The sequence below is a fragment of the Sorex fumeus genome, unplaced genomic scaffold, assembly GCF_029834395.1.
Source record: "Sorex fumeus unplaced genomic scaffold, SorFum_2.1 ptg000072l, whole genome shotgun sequence".
Lineage (NCBI taxonomy): Eukaryota > Metazoa > Chordata > Mammalia > Eulipotyphla > Soricidae > Sorex > Sorex fumeus.
In genome coordinates this window covers 54,087,340-54,110,253 of record NW_026606129.1, presented here as the reverse complement: position 1 = coordinate 54,110,253, position 22,914 = coordinate 54,087,340, and the positions used below count along the sequence as shown (strand labels likewise).

At 45.4% G+C, this 22,914-nt stretch overlaps 1 protein-coding gene across 1 annotated transcript; it reads left to right on the top strand.

Annotated features, from left to right (window-relative positions):
- Positions 1–3,611: 3,611 nt before the first annotated feature.
- ACTR8 (actin related protein 8) lies at positions 3,612–20,106 on the top strand. Its single transcript, XM_056129085.1, has 13 exons — positions 3,612–3,780; positions 7,809–7,979; positions 9,782–9,892; positions 10,457–10,561; positions 11,455–11,628; positions 12,358–12,451; positions 12,631–12,763; positions 14,583–14,736; positions 16,256–16,351; positions 16,595–16,735; positions 17,750–18,014; positions 18,812–18,975; positions 19,830–20,106. Exons 1-13 carry the CDS (start codon positions 3,658–3,660, stop codon positions 19,971–19,973), a joined length of 1,875 nt encoding a protein of 624 aa, XP_055985060.1. The 5' UTR covers positions 3,612–3,657; the 3' UTR covers positions 19,974–20,106.
- Positions 20,107–22,914: the final 2,808 nt, after the last annotated feature.

The window sequence follows — 22,914 nt, the reverse complement described above, 5'->3', positions numbered from 1 at the left end:
ACTCAGAGTAGTTGGTGGCTTTTTGCCTGTGACCCATGATCTGCCACCCCTCATGCATGCTGTTATGGAACTTTTCATCCTAGGATCCTGACTACAGTCAACATTAAACTCCACTCTGCATGAGTGTACATTATTAAAGTGTAGAATAGAGCCTTTTGAGTAGCTTGTGTTCAGACTTCTTTGCCACCAATCACTTATGAGACTTAGTAAGTTACATTGTCATATCCCAGTTTAGACCTCTGTAAGTTCCTATCCCATAGCTGGGGAGATTGCTGAAAGCCATAGTGCTCATGACTTGCATACCAGAGGCCTGCATTCATCCCGGGCATTTCATGGTCCCTCGGCACTACTGGGTGTGGCAAAATAAACAAAGCAACAACAAAATTACTTCATGGAGTTCCTCAGCAGTATTTAGTATGCTTATTGGGCACCTCCATATATTGATGAATATGAAAAAGTGCCCCTTTTCCTGTGGCTTTCTAATGTAGGAAGCAGCAGAAAAGGAGTTCCTGCTTTAAGGGAAATAAGATTGACAAGAGGTTAGTAGGGAAATCTCTGGGGTGACATTTGAATTGGCACAATGAGTATGAGCTGAGGAAGTAACATAAGGTAAAAAAAAGGGCACAGCGTGTGTGGGTGCCCTTGATAATAAGTGGCATATCTGCAAAAGGAGGGGGAGGATGTGGTGGATTGGAAATGCAGCAGAAAATAGATCTGGCATAACCTTAGATAGACTGGTTAGATTCTGTTCCGTGAGCAAAGGGAAACCATGAATGTTTAAGTTTGGTTAGGGTAATTACTAACTATATTAATTCTGCCAACCCATGAACAAGGAATGTTTCCATTTAATTTGTGTGATTCCTGATGAGTATTTAGTGGAGGCTCAGCACATAGGATTTTCATATAGACCTAGTAATATCTTAACCCTTTGTGACACTTGAGCAACAGTAGGAAGAACAGATCACAGTAGCACAAGACTGAAAGGGAGTTGGCTTAGGAGTCTGGTATGAATTAAAACAAGACACAGGCATTGAAAATATTCCTTATTTATGGACTAGAGGAATTGCTGTTGTTAGCAACCATCCTACTCAGCACTAAACAGATTTAACAAAATCAAAGTTTTTATGGTGCTCTTCAAAGACAGAACAAATCCCAGGGCCTAAGAGATAGTACAGTGGGTAGGACTCTTACCTTGCATGTGGCTGATCTGGTTTTGATCACTGGCATCCCATATGGTCCCCCATGCACTTCCAGGAATAACCCCTGAGCATCACCGGGTGTGGCCCCAAAACAAAAAGGAACAATCATTTTGATAATTGTATGGAAATGAAACTAAAAATAGCTAAAGCTATTCTGAAAGAAAAGATCTATGGATATTGTATTCCCAAACTTTTGTTAGGCACTATGATTTACAGTACTCTTAATGATAGTATTTCAGTAGATGAGTTGATAAAGCAGTTGTGGTGTATATACACTGTGTAAAACCATTCAGCTTTGAGAAAAGAAAATCTGGCTTTAACTAGGATAGAGCTGCAAGGCATCATGCTAAGTAAAGTGAATAAGAAGGAAAAAGACAAATACCAGATGATCATCTTTATCAGTAGTATAAAGAAACAATGTAAGGCACCTGGGACTCATCCCACCAAATCCTGCTGATTCTATGCCAATTGTAGGATGCTGGCTTGAGGGCAGGGGAAGTTGTGCCATGAATCTGTGGGTTCTTCCTGTCTTCACTTGCAGATCACCTCATCCATCCAGGGTGTCTAGGTGTGGATGTTGAAGCAGCCCAAAACCGGCCATATGAAAGGAATTTAACATTCTTTGTCATTGTCTTATATAGCATCTCTCTTGCTCTGTAACACTGCAGTGTAGCACTGTCGTCCCCTTGTTCATCGGTTTCCTCGAGCTGGTACCAATAACGTCTCCATTGTGAGACTTGTTACTGTTTTTGGCATTTCGAATATGCTACAGGGGGGGCTTGCCAGGCTCTGCCGTGCAGGCGGGATACTCTCTGTAGCTTGCCAGACTCTCCGAGAGGGACAGAAGAATCAAACCTGGGCTGGCCATGTGCAAGACAAATGCCCTACCCTCTGTGCTATCGCTCCAGCCCTCTCTTGTTCTGTAGTAGTCTTATGTTTTCCCTGATCTCTCAGGGGTGGGGGGCAGCCTTTAGTACTGGACAGTAGTAGCCTGAACTAACTGCAAAGGCAGCATTTCCTCTGTCCTCCCTGTTCTCTCTCAGCTTTTCTACGTGTCTCTGCACTGTGGGTTTATCTCTGCTGCTGGAGACGGTGTCAGCGCAACAGTACTCTTTAGCTATGTGTCCCATTAGCTTACTCATTCAGGGGTTCCTCCAGCTTTGGGAACTCTTGAATGAGACAAAGCCAGCTATGTGCCAGAGGTTTTCTGTAAACCAAGTTAGGCATGTATACAAGCATGTCTGTCTTACACTCCAGGTTTTTCTGTAATCGCTGGGTATCATTCCCCAATTCCAGTCTCCAAGATTCAGCTTTGATCTATAACCCAAGGGCCTTCTCTTTATCTATGTCCAGCAAAACACATTGGAGCATAATGTATCCTCAAGGACTCATTCCCATCCAGGCCTTCCAGAATTCTATCAAGCTCATAGCCCCTTCAAGCTGAGAGCCTAACTGCTTAGTATAGGGAGCAAAGTCTAATAATTCTACCAAACTCCCAATACAGAGTAAGGGAAATAGACAATGGTCAATGAAAGCAAATCTTGCCAACAACCAAGAAGTGGTGGTAATGTGGCACAATACCATTGTTAGCATAAAGCTATAATTCTATTGTGAACCATGATCTTCATTTTAAAAAAAATTGAGATGTCTTTTTAAAAAGTTTGTGGTAGCCATCCTGGTGAGATAATACGAATGGTAACTTCAGCTAGGTGATGGTAGGACCAGAAAAGTGCATTCATTCAAAATATGATATAGGTACTGATGGATTGATTGGCTGTAGAAGATACAGATAACTAAAGAGTCAATGATAATGGCTGCAATAGTACAAAGTGGATGTAAGTGTTTTGGGGCTGGGGATTGAAGTCCATTAAATTTGGCCATAATTAAGGTTGGCAAGCTACTCAAGAGGACGTACCACATATTAGGTCAAGTCCAAGAAGGGACTATGTTCGTTGCGTGTCACACTGGTAAAAGCCATTCAGGGATGTGTAGAGAAGAGATCTAGGTCCAGCGGACGCCACACACAGACTTGGCTGAGCATGACCACTGTAGTGTGAGCGGAGTGGGGGTAGGGGGGTGAAGAGTGTTTTTGGAGCCTGGAAATGCAGAGTCTGCAGCAGGTGTGAGGATGAAGCGGGCTCCATCAGAAGCGCTCCAGACCAGCTCCAGCTATGTCGTTGGCCTCTCGAAACTGTGACCAATCACAACCGCATCCGACGAATCACAGCTACGGTCCTCCAATCCGCACTCCAACTCCGGCGCCGTCCCAGTCCCAGTCGCAGGCCCCCCGCCAGCCGGCACTTCCGCTTTCCCAGAATGCGCCGGGCCGACTCCCCGGCAGCCATCTTGACTGTGGGCAAGCCGCAGGGCGACGGCACCTCCCGGGGGTCTGCTCGGCTCCTGTAGCGGCGGCGTGACCCTAATTAGAGGCGAGGGTCGGTGGCCTGCGGCGGCCGCCATGACCCAGGCGGAAAAAGGGGATGCGGAGAACGGGAAGGAGAAGGGCGGGGAGAAGGAGAAGGAGCAGCGCGGCGTGAAGCGGCCCATCGTGCCCGCGCTGGTGCCAGAGTCGCTGCAGGAGGTGAGCCGGGCTCGGGACTCGGAGAGAGCCTCGCTGCGGACCGCGGCCGCCGGGCCGGACCAGACCGGGCCGGGCCGGGCTGGGCTTCGCGGAGCTCCGCGGGGACGGGGGGCGCCCCCGGCTCACCCTCCTCCCTTCTCCCTCCCCCCTGGCAGATCGTTCCCTTCCGGGGCGCGGCGCAGAGCGCGTCCCCCGCCGCGCGCCCGAGGCCGGGATTCGGGAGGGGTCCCGGGGCGCGGTGGGTTTGCCGGGGGTCGCGGGGAGCGAGGCCTTTCCTGCTTTGTTCCGGGGATCTCCGCTTAAGTTTCGACGCCAGGAAGAGGGGTAGACGCTGGTTAAGCAGACTTGAAGCACTTGGGGGTCCAAACCAGAACAAGAGAAAAGTAAAGCTGGCCCGAAAGGGGGGGAAAAAACGAAGAGATGTGCGGTAGCCGTCCGGATTGTGTTCTTGCCCACCCTCGGAGCAGCAGTACCGAGGCATTAGGTGTTCAGGATTTCTGATCTAAGGCCGCCGCCCTCGGTTCCCCGGGAGGCGGGCACAACCCTTGGCAGCTGTAGAATGCGCAGCTCGGGAAGCCCCCGCAACCCGGCCAGCTGGCACCACGCGCAGCTTGCAGGCTCTGCAAAGACCGCCTGCGCCCACACGCTAGGGTTCGAAAGCCCACCCACGCGGCGGAGGGGGTGACGGGCACCGGCAGAAGGGGGAGCGGCTCGCCTCGGAGGGGGCACACAGCAGAGAGGGCTGGAGGGGTGTCGTCAGGGGAGGTCACGGCTGGAATGAACGAATTGGGGGACCAAAGGGAGAATAGAATAGGCCGGCAGAGACCAGGACCTGGATTGGCGGTGAGAACTTTCCCAGGTTTACGGTATTACGGATGAAGGGACAGGGAAAGTACAGGCGTTAAGGCGATTGCCTTGCACCCGACCTACTCGCGTCCAAATCCACAACACTGTGTATGGTTCCAGAGAGCTGCCAGGGTGATATACCCGTGATGTATTCCTGGTCCCCTGAGCTCTGTGGCCCCAGCCTGCCGGGGTCCCTTAAGGGTTTCAAGAACCAGTGTGCGCAAAAAAAAAAAAAATTGGGGTAGAAGAGATAGTGCATGAGATAAGGCATTCGGGGGCTGGGGTGGGGGGAGATAGCACGGCAGGTAGGTACATTCCTGGCATGCGTCCAATCGAGCATCCCATATGGTCCCCCTGATCCCAGAACACAGCCAGGACTTGGCTTTGCAGGTCTCTGATTGCTGTGACCGTGGTTCAGTCCCTGGTACCGCCAGGGGTCGCACTTGAGCAAGGAGCCAAGAATAGCCCTTCGCATCACCTAAAGTAGCCCAAACTTTTCTCCTCTCCACCCCCGAAAAGGAAGATTACTTTTGATTTATCTGTTAAATATAATTAATATGTTTAGTTCTTGCATATCTATGAGGTTATGAGAAACTTGGTCCGAAACGAGAACCAGTGAGCAGATCTGTGAATTTCAAATCTGGACCCTTAATGACAGCAGTATTTCCTACACTGCAGTCAGCCAGGTGACCTCCTTTGGATTTCCTGTATCCTCTCTGACACCTTGCTAAAGGACTTTTACTCAACCTTATCCTAATGTCAAGGGAAGTATGAACTGCCTCTCCATGAATATGTAATTAATATATTTTTTAAAAATTGCCCACACTCCGCTGGAGTGATAGCACAGCGGGTAATGCGTTAGCCTTGTACACAGCCAACCCGGGTTCGATTCCCAGCATCCCATATGGTCCCCCAAGCACCATCCTGAGTGATTCCTGAGTGCAGAGCCAGGAGTAACCCCTGAGCATTGCCGGGTGTGACCTAAAAGGCAAAAAAAAAAAAAATTGCTCACACTTTGGAAAGCTGCATTTATGACCCCAGAACTTTCCCATCAGGAGTGCTGTAGCCTGTGCTATTAATGAGAGACCAGGGTGACCAACGGCAAGTAGCCTTATCTGTTTATCCCAGTCTGTTGGACCAGTGTTGGAGGTCCAACACAGCACACGCCTCATGAGAGATGCGTACCAAGTGTCTGGGCATAATTAAAGAGTGGACAGGACAAAAGTGATCCCTTTTCAGAAAACAACTATGAGTAACAAATGTCATGAACAGAAGGAATGCTGTAAGAAAACAAGGAAACCTCTTTGAACTTTTTAACTTGGAATAAGATTTAACAGGAAGGAGAATCATTGTTTCCAGGGGAATCAGCTTGGTGAGTTAAGTAATCCAGAGGGAGCTATAGAGACAAGAGTTTAAAGGACTGAGCACATCTGGAATCTGCGCGGTCCCTTCAACGCTGAGACTAACCTCCTTTCCCCAAACCCCCCAGCAGTGAACTGGAAGCAGCACCCCAGTGTCAGATGTGTCCCCAAAACAAATAAAAGGAAATCAAGATGGAAAGCTTAAAATAAAAGGGGAGGGTTTCTAGAGTTAGTAGAAACCTGGATAGATAAGCAGGACCTATATCTTGGAGGTTCTAGACTTAATCTTAGTGGTAGGTTACAAAAATGTTTTGGGTGGAGACATAAGGGGAGTTCAGCAGACAGCAGCTTGAGGGCAGGGGTGAAGAGGAGGCGCTCGTTACAGAGGCTGGCCAAAGTGTGTCCGCCGGAGAGATTCTAGTCCAAGTGATCCCAACAGTCCATGCTTTCTCACTTCTGACTGAAACTCTGGGTCCCTCAGCAAGTTTAAACTGTACAAATTCCTGAAGAGATTCCATTTATTTTCTTTCTTTTCTTGAGAGTGTTGGATATAGAACATTTATCATCAGAAAAGAAAAACATTTAGGACTATAAAGTTACGAACTAGGACTTCTTCAAACTTCTTCAAACTTACCAGGTCAAGTATTGTAAAACTGAGAAGGAGAAACTGTTTAGAAGCAATGACCAAGGGCCAGAGAGATAGTTCAATGAGTAGGGCTCTTGCCTTGTATGTGACCAATCCCATTGGATCTCTGGTACCCCAGTGGTCCCCTGAACACCTTCAAGAGTGTTCCCTGAGCACTGCTGGGTGTGGCCTAAAAAACAAAAAATAATGACCAAAATATGGTGTATGCATATACTTGGGTGTGATACATTAAAGTCTCACTTCCCAGTATTGCAAAGTATTTTATCTTTAGATTAATTTGTTTCCTCCTTTGACACTGGTTATCAGATAATGAGTGCTCAGACTAATCACTCCCAGGGGTGTTTTTGTTTTTATTTCAATTGCGTGTTTCTAGGCTCTTTTTTTTGGGACCCGTCCCTGCTGGTGCTAAAGGGCTTCTGATGGTGCTGGCAGGTTGCTGCTGCCAGTGAAGGGAATAGGATGGTGCTGGGATCAAATTGGGGCTCTCGCAGGCAAAACTTGTAGTACAGCTCATTGAGCAATCTCTTCAGCCCCTGGTGTTTTCCTTTGTTTGTTCTTTGTTTTGTTTTTAGGGGACCACGGCCAGCAGTGCTCAGGGCTCATTCCTGGCTCTGCACTCGGGGATCACTGCTAGCAGTACTTTCAGGACCACAGGGGGTGCCCAGGGATCCAACCCAGGTCAGCCATCTGGAAGGCAAGCGCCCTGCCCACTGTACTGCCACTCTAGCGCCTGTTTTTTCAACCAGCATCTTTAGATCTAGACTTGTGAAATAATATTCCTCTATACTTGTAGTCCTCATTTATAACTATTGTCTTACTAAGTGGAAAGTTCTCTGATTGGACTTTGTCTTGGGCACATTTTCACCAAGTGTCTGGCACAGGGATGCCCAATGAGTATCGTTTAGTTTGCATTGGATAATTAAATTCTGACTCTTTTAAACAGATACATGTTGGATTATGAACTCGGAGATCCTGGGAACACAGAGGCAAAATGGGTTTTTGGGCAGCGAACAAAAATTGAATACCTAGAACTCCCTTTTGTGAGTTGTTTCAGTACTCTAGAGTTCCCTTGCCATTGCAGGAAACTTCTTAGTTTAGTCTGTTACCTGTGTGTAGTTTAATGGACTCCCAGCATATTAGATACTAAGGTCACACTCCTGTATTTTCATTTGCAGCAAATCCAGAGCAACTTCATAGTTGTGATACATCCAGGTTCAACGACTCTGAGGATCGGGCGAGCCACAGACACACTTCCTGCCAGCGTCCCACATGTCATTGCGAGAAGACACAAGCAGCAAGGGCAGCCTCTGTACAAGGACAACTGGCTCCTGAGGGAGGGACTAAATGTAAGTCAGAAATAGAGGATGGCTGGAGAGAAACCCAAGTCAATTTTCTTGGGAGAGCCCGGACTCAAGAAGATGCAGTAATGAATAAACATTGCCACAGTTTTAAAATAATAAAATGATGACCATCATGTAGGGCTTCAAATAACAAATTTTCACCTGAGCTAGTAATTTGTTGTTGTGAGCGTGACTTCATAGCTATATAGACCCAGAGTCAGAACTCAGCTGGCAGAGTGCCTGCGTGCAGGAGGGCCAGGTCTGATTTCTGCCACCCCTTGGTCTCTGAGTAAGGCCCCCTAATCCCCCCCGCCTCCCGACACACACACACAGTAACACAAAAATATGATTTTTTAAAACTCATTAGGATGAACTGGGTAGTGATAAAGGTAGTCTTTAATGAAAGATAAAAGAAAATGAAAGATAAAAGATTACTCATTTAAAATGGTGCATTCAGGCTTATTTGTTTTTGTTGTTGTTGTTATATTTATTAAATCACTGTGGGAAAAGTTACAAAGCTTTTAAGATTAAGTCTTGATCATACAATGAGCAGACACCTTTCCCTTAACCAGTACTTATTTTTTACCACCAAGAACCCCAATATACCCCCCTCCCTCCCCTCCCAATGCCTGTGAGGCAGATGATTTCTACTTAACTCTCTCTACTTTGATTGCATTCATTATTTCGACAACAGATGCATCATTATTGTTTAGAATTTCCCCCCAACAATCAGAACTGCTGAAAAGGCATTGTGAAATAATTTGTTTTCTATAGCAGGTTATGAGAACCATATGATTTTTGATTTCTGATATTTTACTAGGTAAGTCTGGAGAGATTTCTGCCCAAGAGCCAGATAATTACAAGATTGATTTCTGTGCATGTGGTGTTATATCCATGCCGGAGAGTCACTCGTGGGGGGCAATGTGTGACCTTGGCAGGGCATGAAGGACGAGCTGGTGCCACCCCCCTTCCCATGAGACTGCAGTTGCCCCATCACTGCCCGTTCATACCTGGCTTTCCTATAAGCTCTGAGGCGGCGGCCACCTTGCTGCAGGGAGGGGGGTGGAGGGAAGGGAGCAACACCCTTTCCCTCCCTGGGAGGCATGGCACCGCAGTTAACACATGGTTCATTCACTTTTCTGCCACAAGCTGCCAGGCTCTGGATTAAGTCCTTTTGCCTCTGGAGCCATGGCCGTGCCAGAGAGCCACTCGTGGAGGGTAATGTGTGACCTCGGTAGGGCGTGAGGGACCAGGCTTATTTGTTAAACAAGCACATTAACATCAAGTTGACAGGGATGGTTTGGGGTTTGGGGTGAGGAGGAAATATGGTAACACTGGTGGAGGGAAGTTCACACTGATGGTGGGATTGGTGTTGAAATATTATATGCCAGGGCTGGAGCGATAGCACAGCGGGTAGGGCGTTTGCCTTGCACGCAGCCAACATGGCCAACCCAGGTTTGATTCCCAGCATCCCATATGGTCCCCCGAGCACCGCCAGGAGTAATTCCTGAGTGCATGAGCCAGGAGTAACCCCTGAGCATCACCGGGTGTGACCCAAAAAGCAAAAAAAAGAAAGAAATATTATATGCCTAAGACTCAACTATGAATAACTTTGTAAATCATAGTTCTTTAATAAAAAATTTAAGAAGAAAAATAAAACACATTAACACATTGGACAAAGATCGGGGAAATGCTGTTTAAACCTAAGCTCTCCTCTATCTGAGGCATGTTCTACCACTGGGCCACATTGTTAGCCCTCACAAAACCTTTTTGTGAAAAACTCATCTTTTGTTTTTTTCTCTCTCTAGAAACCTGAAAGTAATGAACAGCGGCAAAATGGCCTTAAGATGGTGGATCAGGCAATATGGTCCAAAAAGATGTCAAATGGCACAAGACGGATCCCTGTGTCCCCCGAACAGGTTCAGTCCCAGCCCTTTCTCAGATTTTCCTCTTTTTAACCATGGCTGTTCTCTCAAAATGCTATGAATTCAGTCTCCCTGTTTCACTCTGCAAATCCAAGATGAGATTTAACTTAGGAAGGAAGAAAAACCATTCACATCAACCTCCAGAATAGCTGTGTGAATGTCACAGACGATTAGGCAAGCGCTTGTTTCTTGTGGTAAATACGGTAAACTGATGAAAGCCAACAGTTTGATAGGATTGATAGGGCGTCAGTATGACAGACCAACACTGCTAGGCGTGAACATGAGTTGACATGAGAGAGGTTTGTGTTCAGCAATTTTAAGCAGCACGAATATGGACTGGGAATGGCAGCCCGTTAAACTCCCAAGGGAAATTCAGATTGTGGAAAAGGGCGAGTGATGCCATTTGTGTCCCGCCTGTATTTTGCTGGCTGTGAATTTGTGGTTAGAAGTTGCCACTGTATCTGGACTGTGAGAAAAGAGAAGAGGGGATCTGCACTCCCCTCTGCCCTCCCTCTCTGGCGTGGAGTCGCAAAGTGCTTCAACGCTCTTTCTTTCCAGGCGCGGTCCTACAATAAACAGATGCGACCTGCAATATTAGATCACTGTTCCGGAAATAAGTGGACAAACACATCTCATCATCCTGAATTTCTGGTAGGAGAAGAGGTAAGAAAGAAAGTTCTTTTCAGGGTCTGCAGAGATAGTCCAGGGGTAAGGCACATACATGCCTTGCATGCAGCCAGCCTCCATCTCCTGCTGAGAGTCACTGGGGGCAGCCGCTGGGTCTCCTCTGGACTGCTTGAAAGCTCCACTTCCTCCCAAGGAAAGTTTTTTAATTAAAAACAAAACACCCTGGTTCTAGTCCTGGGACCCAGTTACTTTGCCTCCTGGTTCAGGTTGTTTCCTTGCATCTCACGGTCATGTTTTCAGAATCACTTGCAGTCACCTCTGAGATGTCTAAGACTCTTCTCAACATTCAGAAGGATAGTTTCTAAAATTATTTCACCTTTTTAGAAAAAAAATACTTAACACAAGACAAAGCACCCCGGCGCCCCCCCCCCCCCACCCACCCAGTTGCACCTCATGTTTTTCTGCCCTTCTCATGGATCATACAGTGCCTCAAAACACAGCAATGATGTATCTGCTGCTTTGGGAAATAACTGAATTTTGGTGTTTTGTTTTGCTTTGTTTTCCCATAACATAAAAAGTGGGGGTTTTTTTGTTGTTTTTTTTTTTTTTTTTTGAGAAATGTGAGGGGAGAGAGAGGGTGAACACAGGCAAGAGAGAACATGGGCTTCTCCTGAGGGGGAGAAGCCAAGAGCACGCATCCAAGGCCAAGACGTAGGTGAATCTGCAGGTGCAGATTGTAGTATGCATCCTGCATGCCTTTCCGAAGTTGGTCTTATAGTAAGGCTTGAGAAACTGATTTTATATATTCAGCAAACAATGATGATTTATGGATTTGTTTTTAAATGCAAATTTTAAAATTGCGTTTAGAAACTAGATTCTAGAAACTTCTGAGAGACAATTTTTACTTTTCCTCTCCCTGGCTTTCCTAGGCCTTGTATGTCAATCCACTGGACTGTTACAATATTCACTGGCCTATCAGAAGGGGTCAGCTAAATATTCACCCTGGACCTGGGGGCTCCCTTACAGCTGTTCTGGCGGATATTGAAGTGATTTGGTCTCATGCGATACAAAAATACTTGGAAATTCCACTGAAAGATTTAAAGGTGAGTTAAAAGCCCCGGTTACTTGAACTGTCTTCAGAAATCTTGGTGAACAAAAAGAACGCGCTACTGAATTATTGGTAATGAAACATCCTTAAGGTGTCGAGGATATTTGTGCATCACTGACTTCCCACTGGAGTTTTCTCTTCTTACTGTTTCTGTGGTGTCTCTATTGTTCTGCAGTCAGTAGAGACAAATTCTCCCTCTTCTCTTTAAATTTATTCCCTCCCCTCCCCTTTCCTGCTCGTCCTTTCTTTGTTGTGCTTGGTTGTGGTATAACATGCCTGTGGTACTTAAGGGGGTTCTGAGAGGTGGGGAGGGCACCACTTCATTTATGGCGTGCTCTGGAGTTTGCACCCTGTGTCGTGGCTCCTGGCATTGCTCTCGAGCCTGTGTGACTCGGGGAAGAGGGGTGGGGAGTTGGCCTCTCACCTCACCAGTACTGGGCACCAGGCGGGCACTTGACTACAGCCAACCGCTGGCCCCAGCTTCCTCATTTTTCATTTCTCAGGTACCTTGTTTGTCCTTCTCATTTCACACATTTTGGCTAAGTCAGAGGGAGAGATGAACCAAACCCAGATGGTGGAGAGGTTTGAGCTTTTGATCTGTGCTCAGCCCTGTGTCCATCACATCAGGTTTAGAGAGAACCCTATTTGAAGAGAATTTGGTGAAATTTATTTTGACAAGACTTTAATGTTAAGCATCTTTCTCTCCCCCTTTGTTCTTTTTTAGTATTACAGATGTATCTTGTTAATTCCTGATATCTATAATAAACAGCATGTGAAAGAATTAGTAAATATGATCTTAATGAAGATGGGTTTTTCAGGTATGTCAGATACTCTGGTTATATTTACTTGAAATGTGATTTTTCTTTTCAATGGCAAACTTCATTCATTGTGGTATTGAAATGCTGGTCTGCGATGGGAGGGTCTGCGATGCTGGGGTGCTTGCCCAGAGGTTTCTGCATACTCAGTGCTCCCAGCTCCTCTGCCTTCTGTGTTTCAGGGATTGTGGTCCACCAGGAATCTGTGTGTGCTACCTTTGGAAGTGGCTTAAGCAGCACGTGTATTGTGGACGTTGGGGACCAGAAGACAAGCGTCTGCTGTGTGGAAGATGGGGTTTCTCATCGGAACACTCGGTGAGGGGCCTGGGAGGCAGCAGCCCCCTCTCCTCTGCCTTCCCAGTTTGGTCAGCCGTAGAGCATCACAAGTTAGAAGGAAGTAATTTCTAAGGAATTACATATCCCTGTTGGCATAGGAATCCAGTAGCAAGACTGTGGAAGTGCAAATGCTAGCAAGGCTGTAAAAACTGACTTTACTTCTTTCTTTGGAACCCTAATGTTTTCATTTCAACAGCTCCTGAAGATCCAGGTGTGTCCGTGTGCTTCCCACAAAGAAAGTGCCTATCGTAGCTTAATGTCTTTTGCTGTGGTCTGGTAGAGAAATAACAACTATATTCAGAGCAAAAGCTTTTTTAGGTACATGTACACTCGGTCCTCACTTAATGTCTTTCATTGGGTATTGGAAATTGCACTTAAAGAAAACCTTGTAAGGAGACCTATTTTCCACAGGCTGTCCCATGTTTCTAGTCAGAGAAACATTACCAAACTTCCAAAGACCCTTCTAATGTTTAACAGCTATTTGTATTTAAGTATTCATTTATTTTCTAAACTGCTTGTTCCAGTTCAGTGTTTTGGACGGCCCAAACTTTCTCAGCAATTCAGGGTCCAAGGTTGAACTCAACCCTGGGCTTGCTCTGTTTCCGTTTGGGGGCTCATTTGTGCTTCCACATATACATACACGCGCACGCACACACACACACACACACACACACACACACACACACACACACACAGCAGACTGGGACATTTCAGGTATATCAGTACACTTTACACACACTGTTTGGGATGTAGGAGGAAATTGGAGTCTCTAGGGGGAAAAAAATGAAGGTGTGGAAGAATGTGTAGTCATTGGTCCTGGCCAAGAGTGGGTTTTATTCCCCTGCCATCACTGGAAGAGACATCATTATTTGAGGAGCTTCTCCAGTAGAAAATAGATTTTTCAAGTCTTATTTCTCTGATGGGCATTTTGAGTATTGAGTATTTTCTGTACATAACAGTGTCCCATGAGTGACGAGTAGCTTTATGATGCTCACTGCTCATGATGCCATCACTAAGATGAGTTTATTTTATAATTGGGGTTCTAATGTTCTAACTCTGAGGAGCAGGGTTGCTGTTAATCTTCTCGAGATAAGTCCAGTACAGGTAGGTACAGACAGGTGTGTGTGTGGGGGGGGGGGGGGGGGAGGGGGGGTAGCAAGGGGGATTCTCCGCAGCCTCTCTGCTCCTGCAGTGTCTGCTTTCGGGGCGCTCTGATTCTTCTGTGCCTTGCAGTAGACATTTCTAGTCTCGGTGCAGAAACAAATTTCAAAGAGCCCAGGTCTTCTGTGAGAAAGGTTAATCATTTCCTCTCAGCCTAAGTGCAAACTAAAACTTGAGTATCAGTTATTTGGACTCATCATTTCATTGTCGAATACCAGAGGTTCCTGAAATGTGGAGGAGTTGCTGAACTCAGGTCAGCCACTGAAACAGCTTAATGGCCCTGGAAGTGGCCAAAGTGTTCCGAAATATATGGTAATCAGTAAGGTTTCCTACGATAAATTTGGCTTACAGCGTCCTTCCTGTGTTGGAGGTGTAGGCAGGTAAATAATTTTCCTGTGGCAAACATTGGCTTAGGAATGGTCTGGGTTGGATAGTGTATTTCCAGCTGCTTTCAGGCGCCCCATTGGACTTTTGCTAGCCTTTGGTTACTCCCTCCCCTCCATCCATTCAGTCTTGTCTTAAAAATTTATTCCTACAGCAGACATTTCTTGAAATATATTATTTTGCACTATATCTAATTGAGTCCTGAACTGCCTTTGTACCTTCTTGACCTTCTGCCCTTTTCTGTTAACTGTAGGCTCTGCCTGGCTTATGGAGGATCTGATGTGTCAAGATGTTTCTACTGGCTGATGCAGCGAGCTGGGTTCCCTTACAGAGAATGCCAGCTAACAAACAAAATGGATTGCCTTCTACTGCAGCACCTTAAAGAAACTTTTTGCCACTTAGATCAGGTGGGAGCAAAATCAGACTTGGTTGTTATTGTTCAGAGGGGGGGAAATTAAGGTATTCATGCTGAAAGTAGACTATAGACCAAACATGATTGCCACCCAGTGCCTCTATTGCAAACCACAACACCCAAAAGGAGAGAGAGAACAAAAGGGAGTGCCCTGCCACAGAGGCAGGGTGGGAGGGGGTGGATGGGGGCTGGGAGGGATACTGGGACCCGTGGTGGTGGAAAATGGGCACTGGTGGAGGGATGGGTACTTGATCATTGTATAATTGAATCCCAAGCACAAATATTTGTAAATCTACAACTGTACCTCATGGTGTTTCACTAATAAAAATTTTTAAAAAATATATTTAAAAAATTAAGGTCTTCAAAGGGAAGTAGACATTTAACAGTTGTGTTTCTGCTCTTTCGACTCAACTTGGTAATTCCTCATAACTGAAACTTAAGGAGTGAGAGTTTTTTGATTAAAATCTTAGCTGTGAGGATGTATCATTGATACTCAGGAGGCATAGCTTGTCTTTTGAAGAATGAGAATTTAGCAAATTGCTCTCAAGAGCTGTGTCATTCTGATAAAGGGAGAATTTAAGCCTTTAGGTCTAATGAACAGTAGCAAGGAAATGTGTAGGTGCAGGCATTAAATGGCATCATTTTAAGTACTTAATATTGCAAACAGTGACATTTAAGCATTTCTACATAGGGATTGCTACTTTCTAGTGTTTTTTAAAGACCTTTTCTTGTGTGGTGCCAAGGATCAATCCCAGGACCTTAATGTGAGCAAGGTGTGTGCTCTGCCACTGAGTTTCATCCCTGTTTGGGGCTTTTTTTTCTTTTCCCTCATTAACATGATTCTGAGAAAAAAAATGATTTTTAAACAGTTAAAACTACATAATATTCCTCAGTTATTGGGGAAATTTCTTTTATTTTTTTCATTGATTTGAATGAATTCATGCCTGTCAGTGTGGAGAAAACCGGAAATGCAGTCATTGGAATTGCATTGTTAAAGGAGAAGCCCGGTACAGTGGAGCTCTTAAATTTATTGTTCTGAAGAGAAGGGAGCACCAAATAAAGGATGTTTGGAGGATCCTCCCAGGAGGGGAGATGCATGTCGAAAGTAGACTATGGACTGAACATGTTTGCCACTCAATGCCTCTTTTGCAGACTGCAACACCCAAAAGGAGAGAGAGAACACAGGGGATTGCCCTGCCACAGAGGCAGGGGGGGATGGGGGGATGGGGGTGGGGGGATATTATCCATGGTGGTGGAAAATGGGCACTGGTGGAGGGATGGGTATCTGATCATTGTATAATTGGAACCAAAGCACAAAAAATTGTAAATCTACAACTTTAAAAAAAATAAAATAAAATAAAGGGAAAAAAAAACCAGAAAAAAAAAATTTATTGTTCTGAGAGTGATAGGAAGTTGTCTTTTGGTAGGTGAGACTTTGGTGATGGTTACTGTAACTTGAGGAGTTTACATGCACTTATTACTGATTCACTGACAGCGTCTTTTCCTGGACTCAGGACATCTCTGGGCTTCAAGACCACGAGTTTCAGATTCGACATCCAGATTCCCCGGCCCTACTTTACCAGTTTCGATTAGGAGATGAAAAACTCCAGGTAATGTTATGGGTATATGTTTCCGTGGGTGGAAAGAAAACCAGCCATTTGCTTTGCAGTTTCTCTTACCTAGTGTCATCACATCCCCCTTTTGGTTGCGGTGAATTTTCTCATCGATCACGCACTGGAGAAATAATGCTATTCCCAAAAGGGACTGCTCGTGCACGTTAAGTTGGGAACAGCCATTTTTCTCTGCCAGTGTATCAGTGCCTCGGTTGCTCCTTTCCCCCCTTCCACACACAGGCTCCCATGGCTCTGTTTTACCCGGCAACATTTGGCATCGTCGGACAGAAAATGACGACTTTGCAGCACAGATCCCAGGGTGACCCCGAGGACCCACACGATGAGCACTACCTGCTGGCCACACAGAGCAAGCAAGAGCAGGTCCGAGTATTTCCGTTGTGCAAGAAGAACGACTTATCTTGCGGAAGACGCTTGCCTGATTAGGGCAAACAGTGTCGCTAATGTGGACACCGTAGTGGGAGCTGCAGAGGAAGTGGAGTCTTAGTGTAAAGGCTGGACGACAGTGACTCATTTCTCAGAGTTCCCATCCATGCAGTTAAAGGGTCATGTAAATGAAGACCCTCCCCTTTTGGTGTGTATGATTTACTTGCATTTTTTTTGAGTTTCCAGTAGTAACATCTCCACAGTTTTTTAATTATAAGCCGAAAGGTGCGTGGTGGAGGTCAAGAGCTGAATCCCTTTGTCTGGAGCAGGCCCGTGAGCTGTGTATGGCCCTTGAAATCATTTGGCCTGGCCCTGCTCCGGGATGCGACAGACTTACCAGCTGCCTGCTGCTTGCAGTCCATCTGCCTGTAGCGTATGGCCTGTGAATGATGTTCCCAATGCCCGAGTGGCCCTTGGCAGAAAGAAGCTACCTATCCCTGGTCTAGAGCTTCTCCTACTAATAGGAGGTGAGGTTCAGGGACACAGACTAACATTTTCATCAGCCAATGAGGCATTGCTCATGATAGAAAGGAGAGGGCTATAAACCTTTCCTGGTCTTTGTACCTGTTTTAAATGCAGCTGAAGGTGGTTAGGAAAGATTTGAAAATAATAACTAATAACTACGGGTCCGAGAATCCCACTGAAATACTCTACATAAAAGCCCAGTTGAAAAATAGAATAAATTGATACACTCTCAGCCCCCACCAAAAAAAAGGAAAAAGGAAAATATAATGTCTATAGATAATGTAGAGGAAAAGAACTGGAGAGATAGCATAGTGGTTAAGGCGCACGTGGCTGACTCCTGTTTGATATGGACTATGCCATGAGGGTCAGTCCTAGAGTCCAGTGGAGAGGGAGGGATGAGTTGGGTCTCTCTGGGAACACCAGTTCTTCTGTCCTAACGAGACCATCTACTTGATTGTCTTTTATTTTTTTATTTTTTTTCTTAAGTCTGCAAAAGCTACTGCTGACCGAAAATCTGCCTCCAAACCAATTGGATTCGAAGGGGATCTCCGTGGTCAGTCCTCTGATCTTCCAGAGAGACTCCATCCCCAGGAAGTGGATTTGGGAGCATCCCAGGGCGACTGCCTCATGGCTGGGAATGACTCTGAGGAAGCCCTCACTGCACTCATGTCCCGGAAAACTGCCATCTCACTGTTTGAAGGCAAAGCCCTGGGCCTGGATAAAGCCATCCTTCACAGCATAGACTGCTGCTGTAAGCACACTGCGGGTAGCTGGCAGAGCCGTTAAATGAGTTAATTCTGTTTATTATTGTGCGGTCAGCATATTTATTCAGCAGCTGTCAAGCACCTACTTTCTGTTATAGGGTGTTTGGAATTAGTTCCAGTCTCCCCTAAGCACACAGGAAACTAAAATAAGTCACTTGGTTTTAAAAATGGAAATTTGGAGGCCAGGGATGTGCTCACACATGGGGTAGAGCACATGCCTCATTTATCCGAGGCTTCAAGGACCACAGCATTGAGCACCGAACTGTTAGGCCCATGACCTCAGGATGAGCATTGCTGGATGTGGCCCCTGGTTTGAAATTTAAATAGAATGAACTAAAGGATACTCTGAGTGGGAGCTACCAATGAGTCTAGTAAAAGAATTTTACTTACAGGAGAGTGAAAGGCAGGGAAGTATTTCTTGAGGGAGAGCAGTTTTAGCTAGATCTGGGGGTCTAGCCAGTCACAGGTGAGGGGGGAGACAAAGAATGCCTGGAGGACACCGTGTCTGGCAAGAAGGCTGCAAGGATGGGGCTGGAGAGGTAGTGAGTCTACTCATTGTTTGACTCAGTGAGCCCCTGGGAGATTGTGGTCGTGCCCCATGAGAGTTGGCAGGTGTGTGGCGGGGGCAGCAGCCTACTCTCATTGATGTCTTACGAGGCTGCACCATTGCAGGTGGACGGGAACGAGAGCAGTGAGAAAGCTGGTGCTTATCCCAGCAGCAGATGATGGCAGCGGGGTGTGGGTGCTGGTGGGTACAGAAGGGACACTATCACTCTCTTTCCAGCATCTGATGATACCAAAAAGAAGATGTACAGCTCCATCCTTGTGGTGGGAGGCGGTTTGATGTTTCATAAAGCCCAAGAATTTCTGCAGCATAGAATTCTCAACAAAATGCCACCTTCATTTAGGAGAATTATTGAAAATGTGGACGTGATCACAAGGCCCAAGGTATTTTGCTCCAGGTGCTCTTAGAGCTGTATCCAGTGAAACCAGCATCCATTATTTCTAGCTAGAATAGTGCATGTAGGAAGAAGCCTTGGGGGCAAGGGCAGGTGGAACGGTGGGAGGACATGGATTCCTGGGAGGGGGCTGGCTTGCTGGGTTTTAGGCCCTGCTGTGCTCTCCAGGCTAGCATGACTCACCTGTGCATTTGTGAAAGAAGGGGGCTGAGACATTGATCCCATGTTTATCTCTTTGTTTCAAGGCTCTGCTGCTGGACCAGCTGATCTTTAAGGGCCTTGTGTGGGGTTAGCTATCTTGAGAAGAAGCAGAGCCAGGAATTTAGAAATAGATCGTGTCTGTATTTCATTATATCCCACTAACAATTCATGAATCTGAGAGAAGTATTGTAGGGTATGTAAATTTCTAACCTGCTGAGACTGGAGAGATCGTACAGCAGGTCGAGTACTTGCCTTGCATGCGCTGACCCAGGTTTGATCCCAAGCACCCCATATGGTTTCCCAAGCCCAACAAGGAGTGACCCTGAGTGTAGAGCCCAGAGTAAACCTTGAGCAGAGCTGGGTATAGCCTCACTAAAAAAAAAATTAATGTATGTTCCTGCCAAAAATATCTGTGGAAGTAATAGTGAACAATGAGTAGTCACATCTTTGGCCATAAAAAACTGAAAAGTTCTTTTGTCAATTTCACAACTCCTGTGTGGGTCCTAAGTGCAGGTTGAAATTCTCACTTGTTCACATATTGGTCCAGCGTTTTGGTTTTTTTTTTTCTGTTCCCAGATTTTAAAAAGTGATCGAATGTACATCCCATCTGCTTATTCTAAAATACCTTTTCCACTGCACTAGGACATGGATCCCCGGCTGATTGCATGGAAAGGAGGGGCAGTGTTGGCCTGTCTGGATACAACCCAGGAACTATGGATTTACCAGCGAGAATGGCAGCGCTTTGGGGTCCGCATGTTGCGGGAGCGAGCCGCTTTTGTCTGGTAAAATGATCAGAAAAAGCCACTGTTGAGACCAAAGACGCCTCTTGATATATAAAAACTTTTATAGAACATGGTTTTTAATTTATTGGTTTATGTGCTAAAATTCATGAAAAGAAATAAATAAAATTTAACTTTTATGTTGAAGCATGTCGTTGATTAAACCATAAGCTTCCGAAGCCTTGCAGGACACTGGAGAATAAGTATGAATTTACCCTTTAGTAAATTGTCAGTCTCAGAAACCCAACCCCCATCTGTGATGGTACAAACCCCTGCCGGTTTGCAGGTCGCAAAGCCCTGCACTGCAGTTCACTCTGGAGCATCTCGGGGAACTGTGGTCTGTGTCCGTGACCTGGAAGATTGGCCTGCTCAGCTCACTTTCCTTTTCGGCCCAGCACCGCTGCACATGGTACAGGAGTCCTGGCTTACATCTTAGATTTCTGAGTCGGGGATGGGAAATGGTTAAGGGCTTTGGAGTATTTTTTCCCCATTTTCTGTTGGATTACAGAAGAGACTGAGACTCATTCTGGTCTAAATTGTTTAGAGATAATGATTTAAAGTTGGTCTGACTGGATTTTATTACCAAATACTGTAGGTTTGATACATTTCTTATGGGATACAGTAGAGTGGGGTTTTTGACTAAACAGAATAAAAACTAAAAAGGGAAACTTGCTTTTCTTCCTAACTCCAAATATGAATGTCTTAGGTGTCATTTAGAATTGTTCACTTTGTATTGTCCAGATAAACAAGGTGAGATGTTGATTACTGAGAAGTTAGCACACCCTGGATTTTTCTTTCTCTCAAAGCCAGGTAAAAGCTTTTGAAGTTCATTATGTCCAGTGCCCTTCATCTGTGAACAGTCCAGAACAAAGCACAGACACAGCTGTTGCCCTCTGGTGACTCCTTTGGAAGCCCTGGGGCAGAGGAGAAGGCTCTGTCCCGACCTGGGAGTTGGCAGTGAGCACAACCTGGACTCAGAGAGGCTGGGAGGCCTAAAAGAACTCCAGCTCCCTCCAGGCACCTGCTGCCATCATCTTGTTTTTCGAGAGCTGGGTAATGGGGTAGATAAGAGATGGAGGTAAGTGTGGAAAACAGGATAAGGATGGGTCAGAGACTTACGACATGGAGAATTCTGCTGTTGGGCATTCTCTGCTAAAAGGTGTATGCTAGAGACCTACTAAATAGTTAAGAACAGAGAGCAAGTACAGCAGGTAGAGCTCTTGCCTCGCGCATGGCAGACCCAGGTTTGATCCCCAGCACCACCAGGAGGGGTCTGTGGGTGCGGAGCCAGGAGTAAGGGAGTAAGCCCAGAGCATTGCCAGGTGTGGCCCCCAAAAGCAAAAAAGGACAAAGGCAAGTCCGCCAGTATAAGGAAATTATTTGCTATGTCTCTATGAGATGTATGTCTTTAATATGAAACTTTTTAATACTTAAAATTTTTGTTTTATTTTATCCATAAGAATTATTAGAAAGTGTGTGACCTGGCCATTTAACTTACAGATTTATTTTAACAGTCATCTGCCTGAAGCGAATCCTGAGTCTAGAGCAAAATCATTATCACATTATGTGAATTCCTAGCACTCCTAGAAAAATACATAAGCTAATATAAATAACTTTTTGATAGTATCTGCTTTAAGAAAAAGATGAAGAAATAGTTTCATCCATTGTCGGTGTGGATACGGGGAAAGGAAGACTTCACCCACTGCTGGTGGGAATGTCAACTGGCTCAGCGTTTTGGAAATGTGGACACTCAGAAAACTAGGAATTGAACTCCCATATGACCCAGAAATGCCGCTTGTTATCATCTATCCGAGGCGCCCCAAAAATCTATTCTGAAAAGACATTTGTACTCCTTTGTTCATTGCTGCACTATACATATAGCTAAAATCTGGAAACAATCCAAGTGTCCAGAACAGATGATTGGACAAAGGATCCATTGTACATGTACACAATGAAGTACTACTCAACTGTGAGCAAAAAATGAAATCATGCAATTTACTGCTTCATAGATAGGGCTAGAGGTTATCATGCTGAATGAAATTGGTCCAGAGTGGTGCAGGCAGAATGGTCTCTCATGCAAGATATAAAAAAAACTAATAGGGGAATAACATGCCCAAAGGCAATAGAAACTAAGAACTGGTCTTTAGTAGGAAAGTGAAATGCGGATGGGGAATAGGCGGGGTGGGGTGGTGGTGATAAAATTGTGCAGGAGGGACCTGAGCTATAGTACAGTGGGTAGGGGCTTTGCTTTCACGCCGTCAGCCTGGGTTCTATCCCCATCATCCTGTATGGTTCCTGGAGCAACACCAGGAGTAACCAAGTAACCCCTGAGTACAGCCAGGTGCCCCCAAAATACAAACCAAAAAAAGAATTGTTCAAGAAACCCGAACACTAAGTACTGTCAACCATGGTGTCTAAAATTTTAAATGTTTTAAAGATGCTTTAAGAAACAAAGTAGCTGGAAGATTTCAAATGCCATAAGTTTTTATGTTCGTTGGTAGTTTCTGTTTTTCACTTAAAAGCATTACAGCTTATTTATAGAAAGGTTAATTACTTTATGAGTGCTTCCAACATAACAGGAGTGTGTATGTGTGTGTGTACATGAAAAATGTATGTAAGGAACTCTGAATTAATTGTGGTTTTGTTTGGTTTTTTGTTGTATCAAGGTCACACCCAGTAATGCTCAGGGCTTACTGAGACCTGACTGTGTTAAGGGACTATTCTTGGTCGGGCTCAGGGAACCATATGTGGTGCCTGGGATAGAATCCAGCCAGCTGCATACAAAGCAAGGGCTTCACCCCCTGTACTGTCTCACCAGTGCTGAATTCTGAGTGTTCAGTATGCAAGTATTTTACTTTTTCATATTAAAAGTCACCTGTACACAAGACAAGATGTGAATCAGGTTTGCAAAAGGAACATCCTATACAAAAAGCAAAAATTACACACGA

What these genes read in the sequence shown, in the direction of transcription:
- ACTR8 (XM_056129085.1), top strand. Translation starts at nt 3,658, where the DNA reads ATGACCCAGGCGGAAAAAGGGGATGCGGAGAACGGGAAGGAGAAGGGC. An exon ending in TCCCTGTGTCCCCCGAACAG is followed by an intron (nt 9,893 to 10,456) that starts GTTCAGTCCCAG and finishes CTTTCTTTCCAG; the next exon opens with GCGCGGTCCTACAATAAACA. An exon ending in AATGAAGATGGGTTTTTCAG is followed by an intron (nt 12,452 to 12,630) that starts GTATGTCAGATA and finishes TCTGTGTTTCAG; the next exon opens with GGATTGTGGTCCACCAGGAA.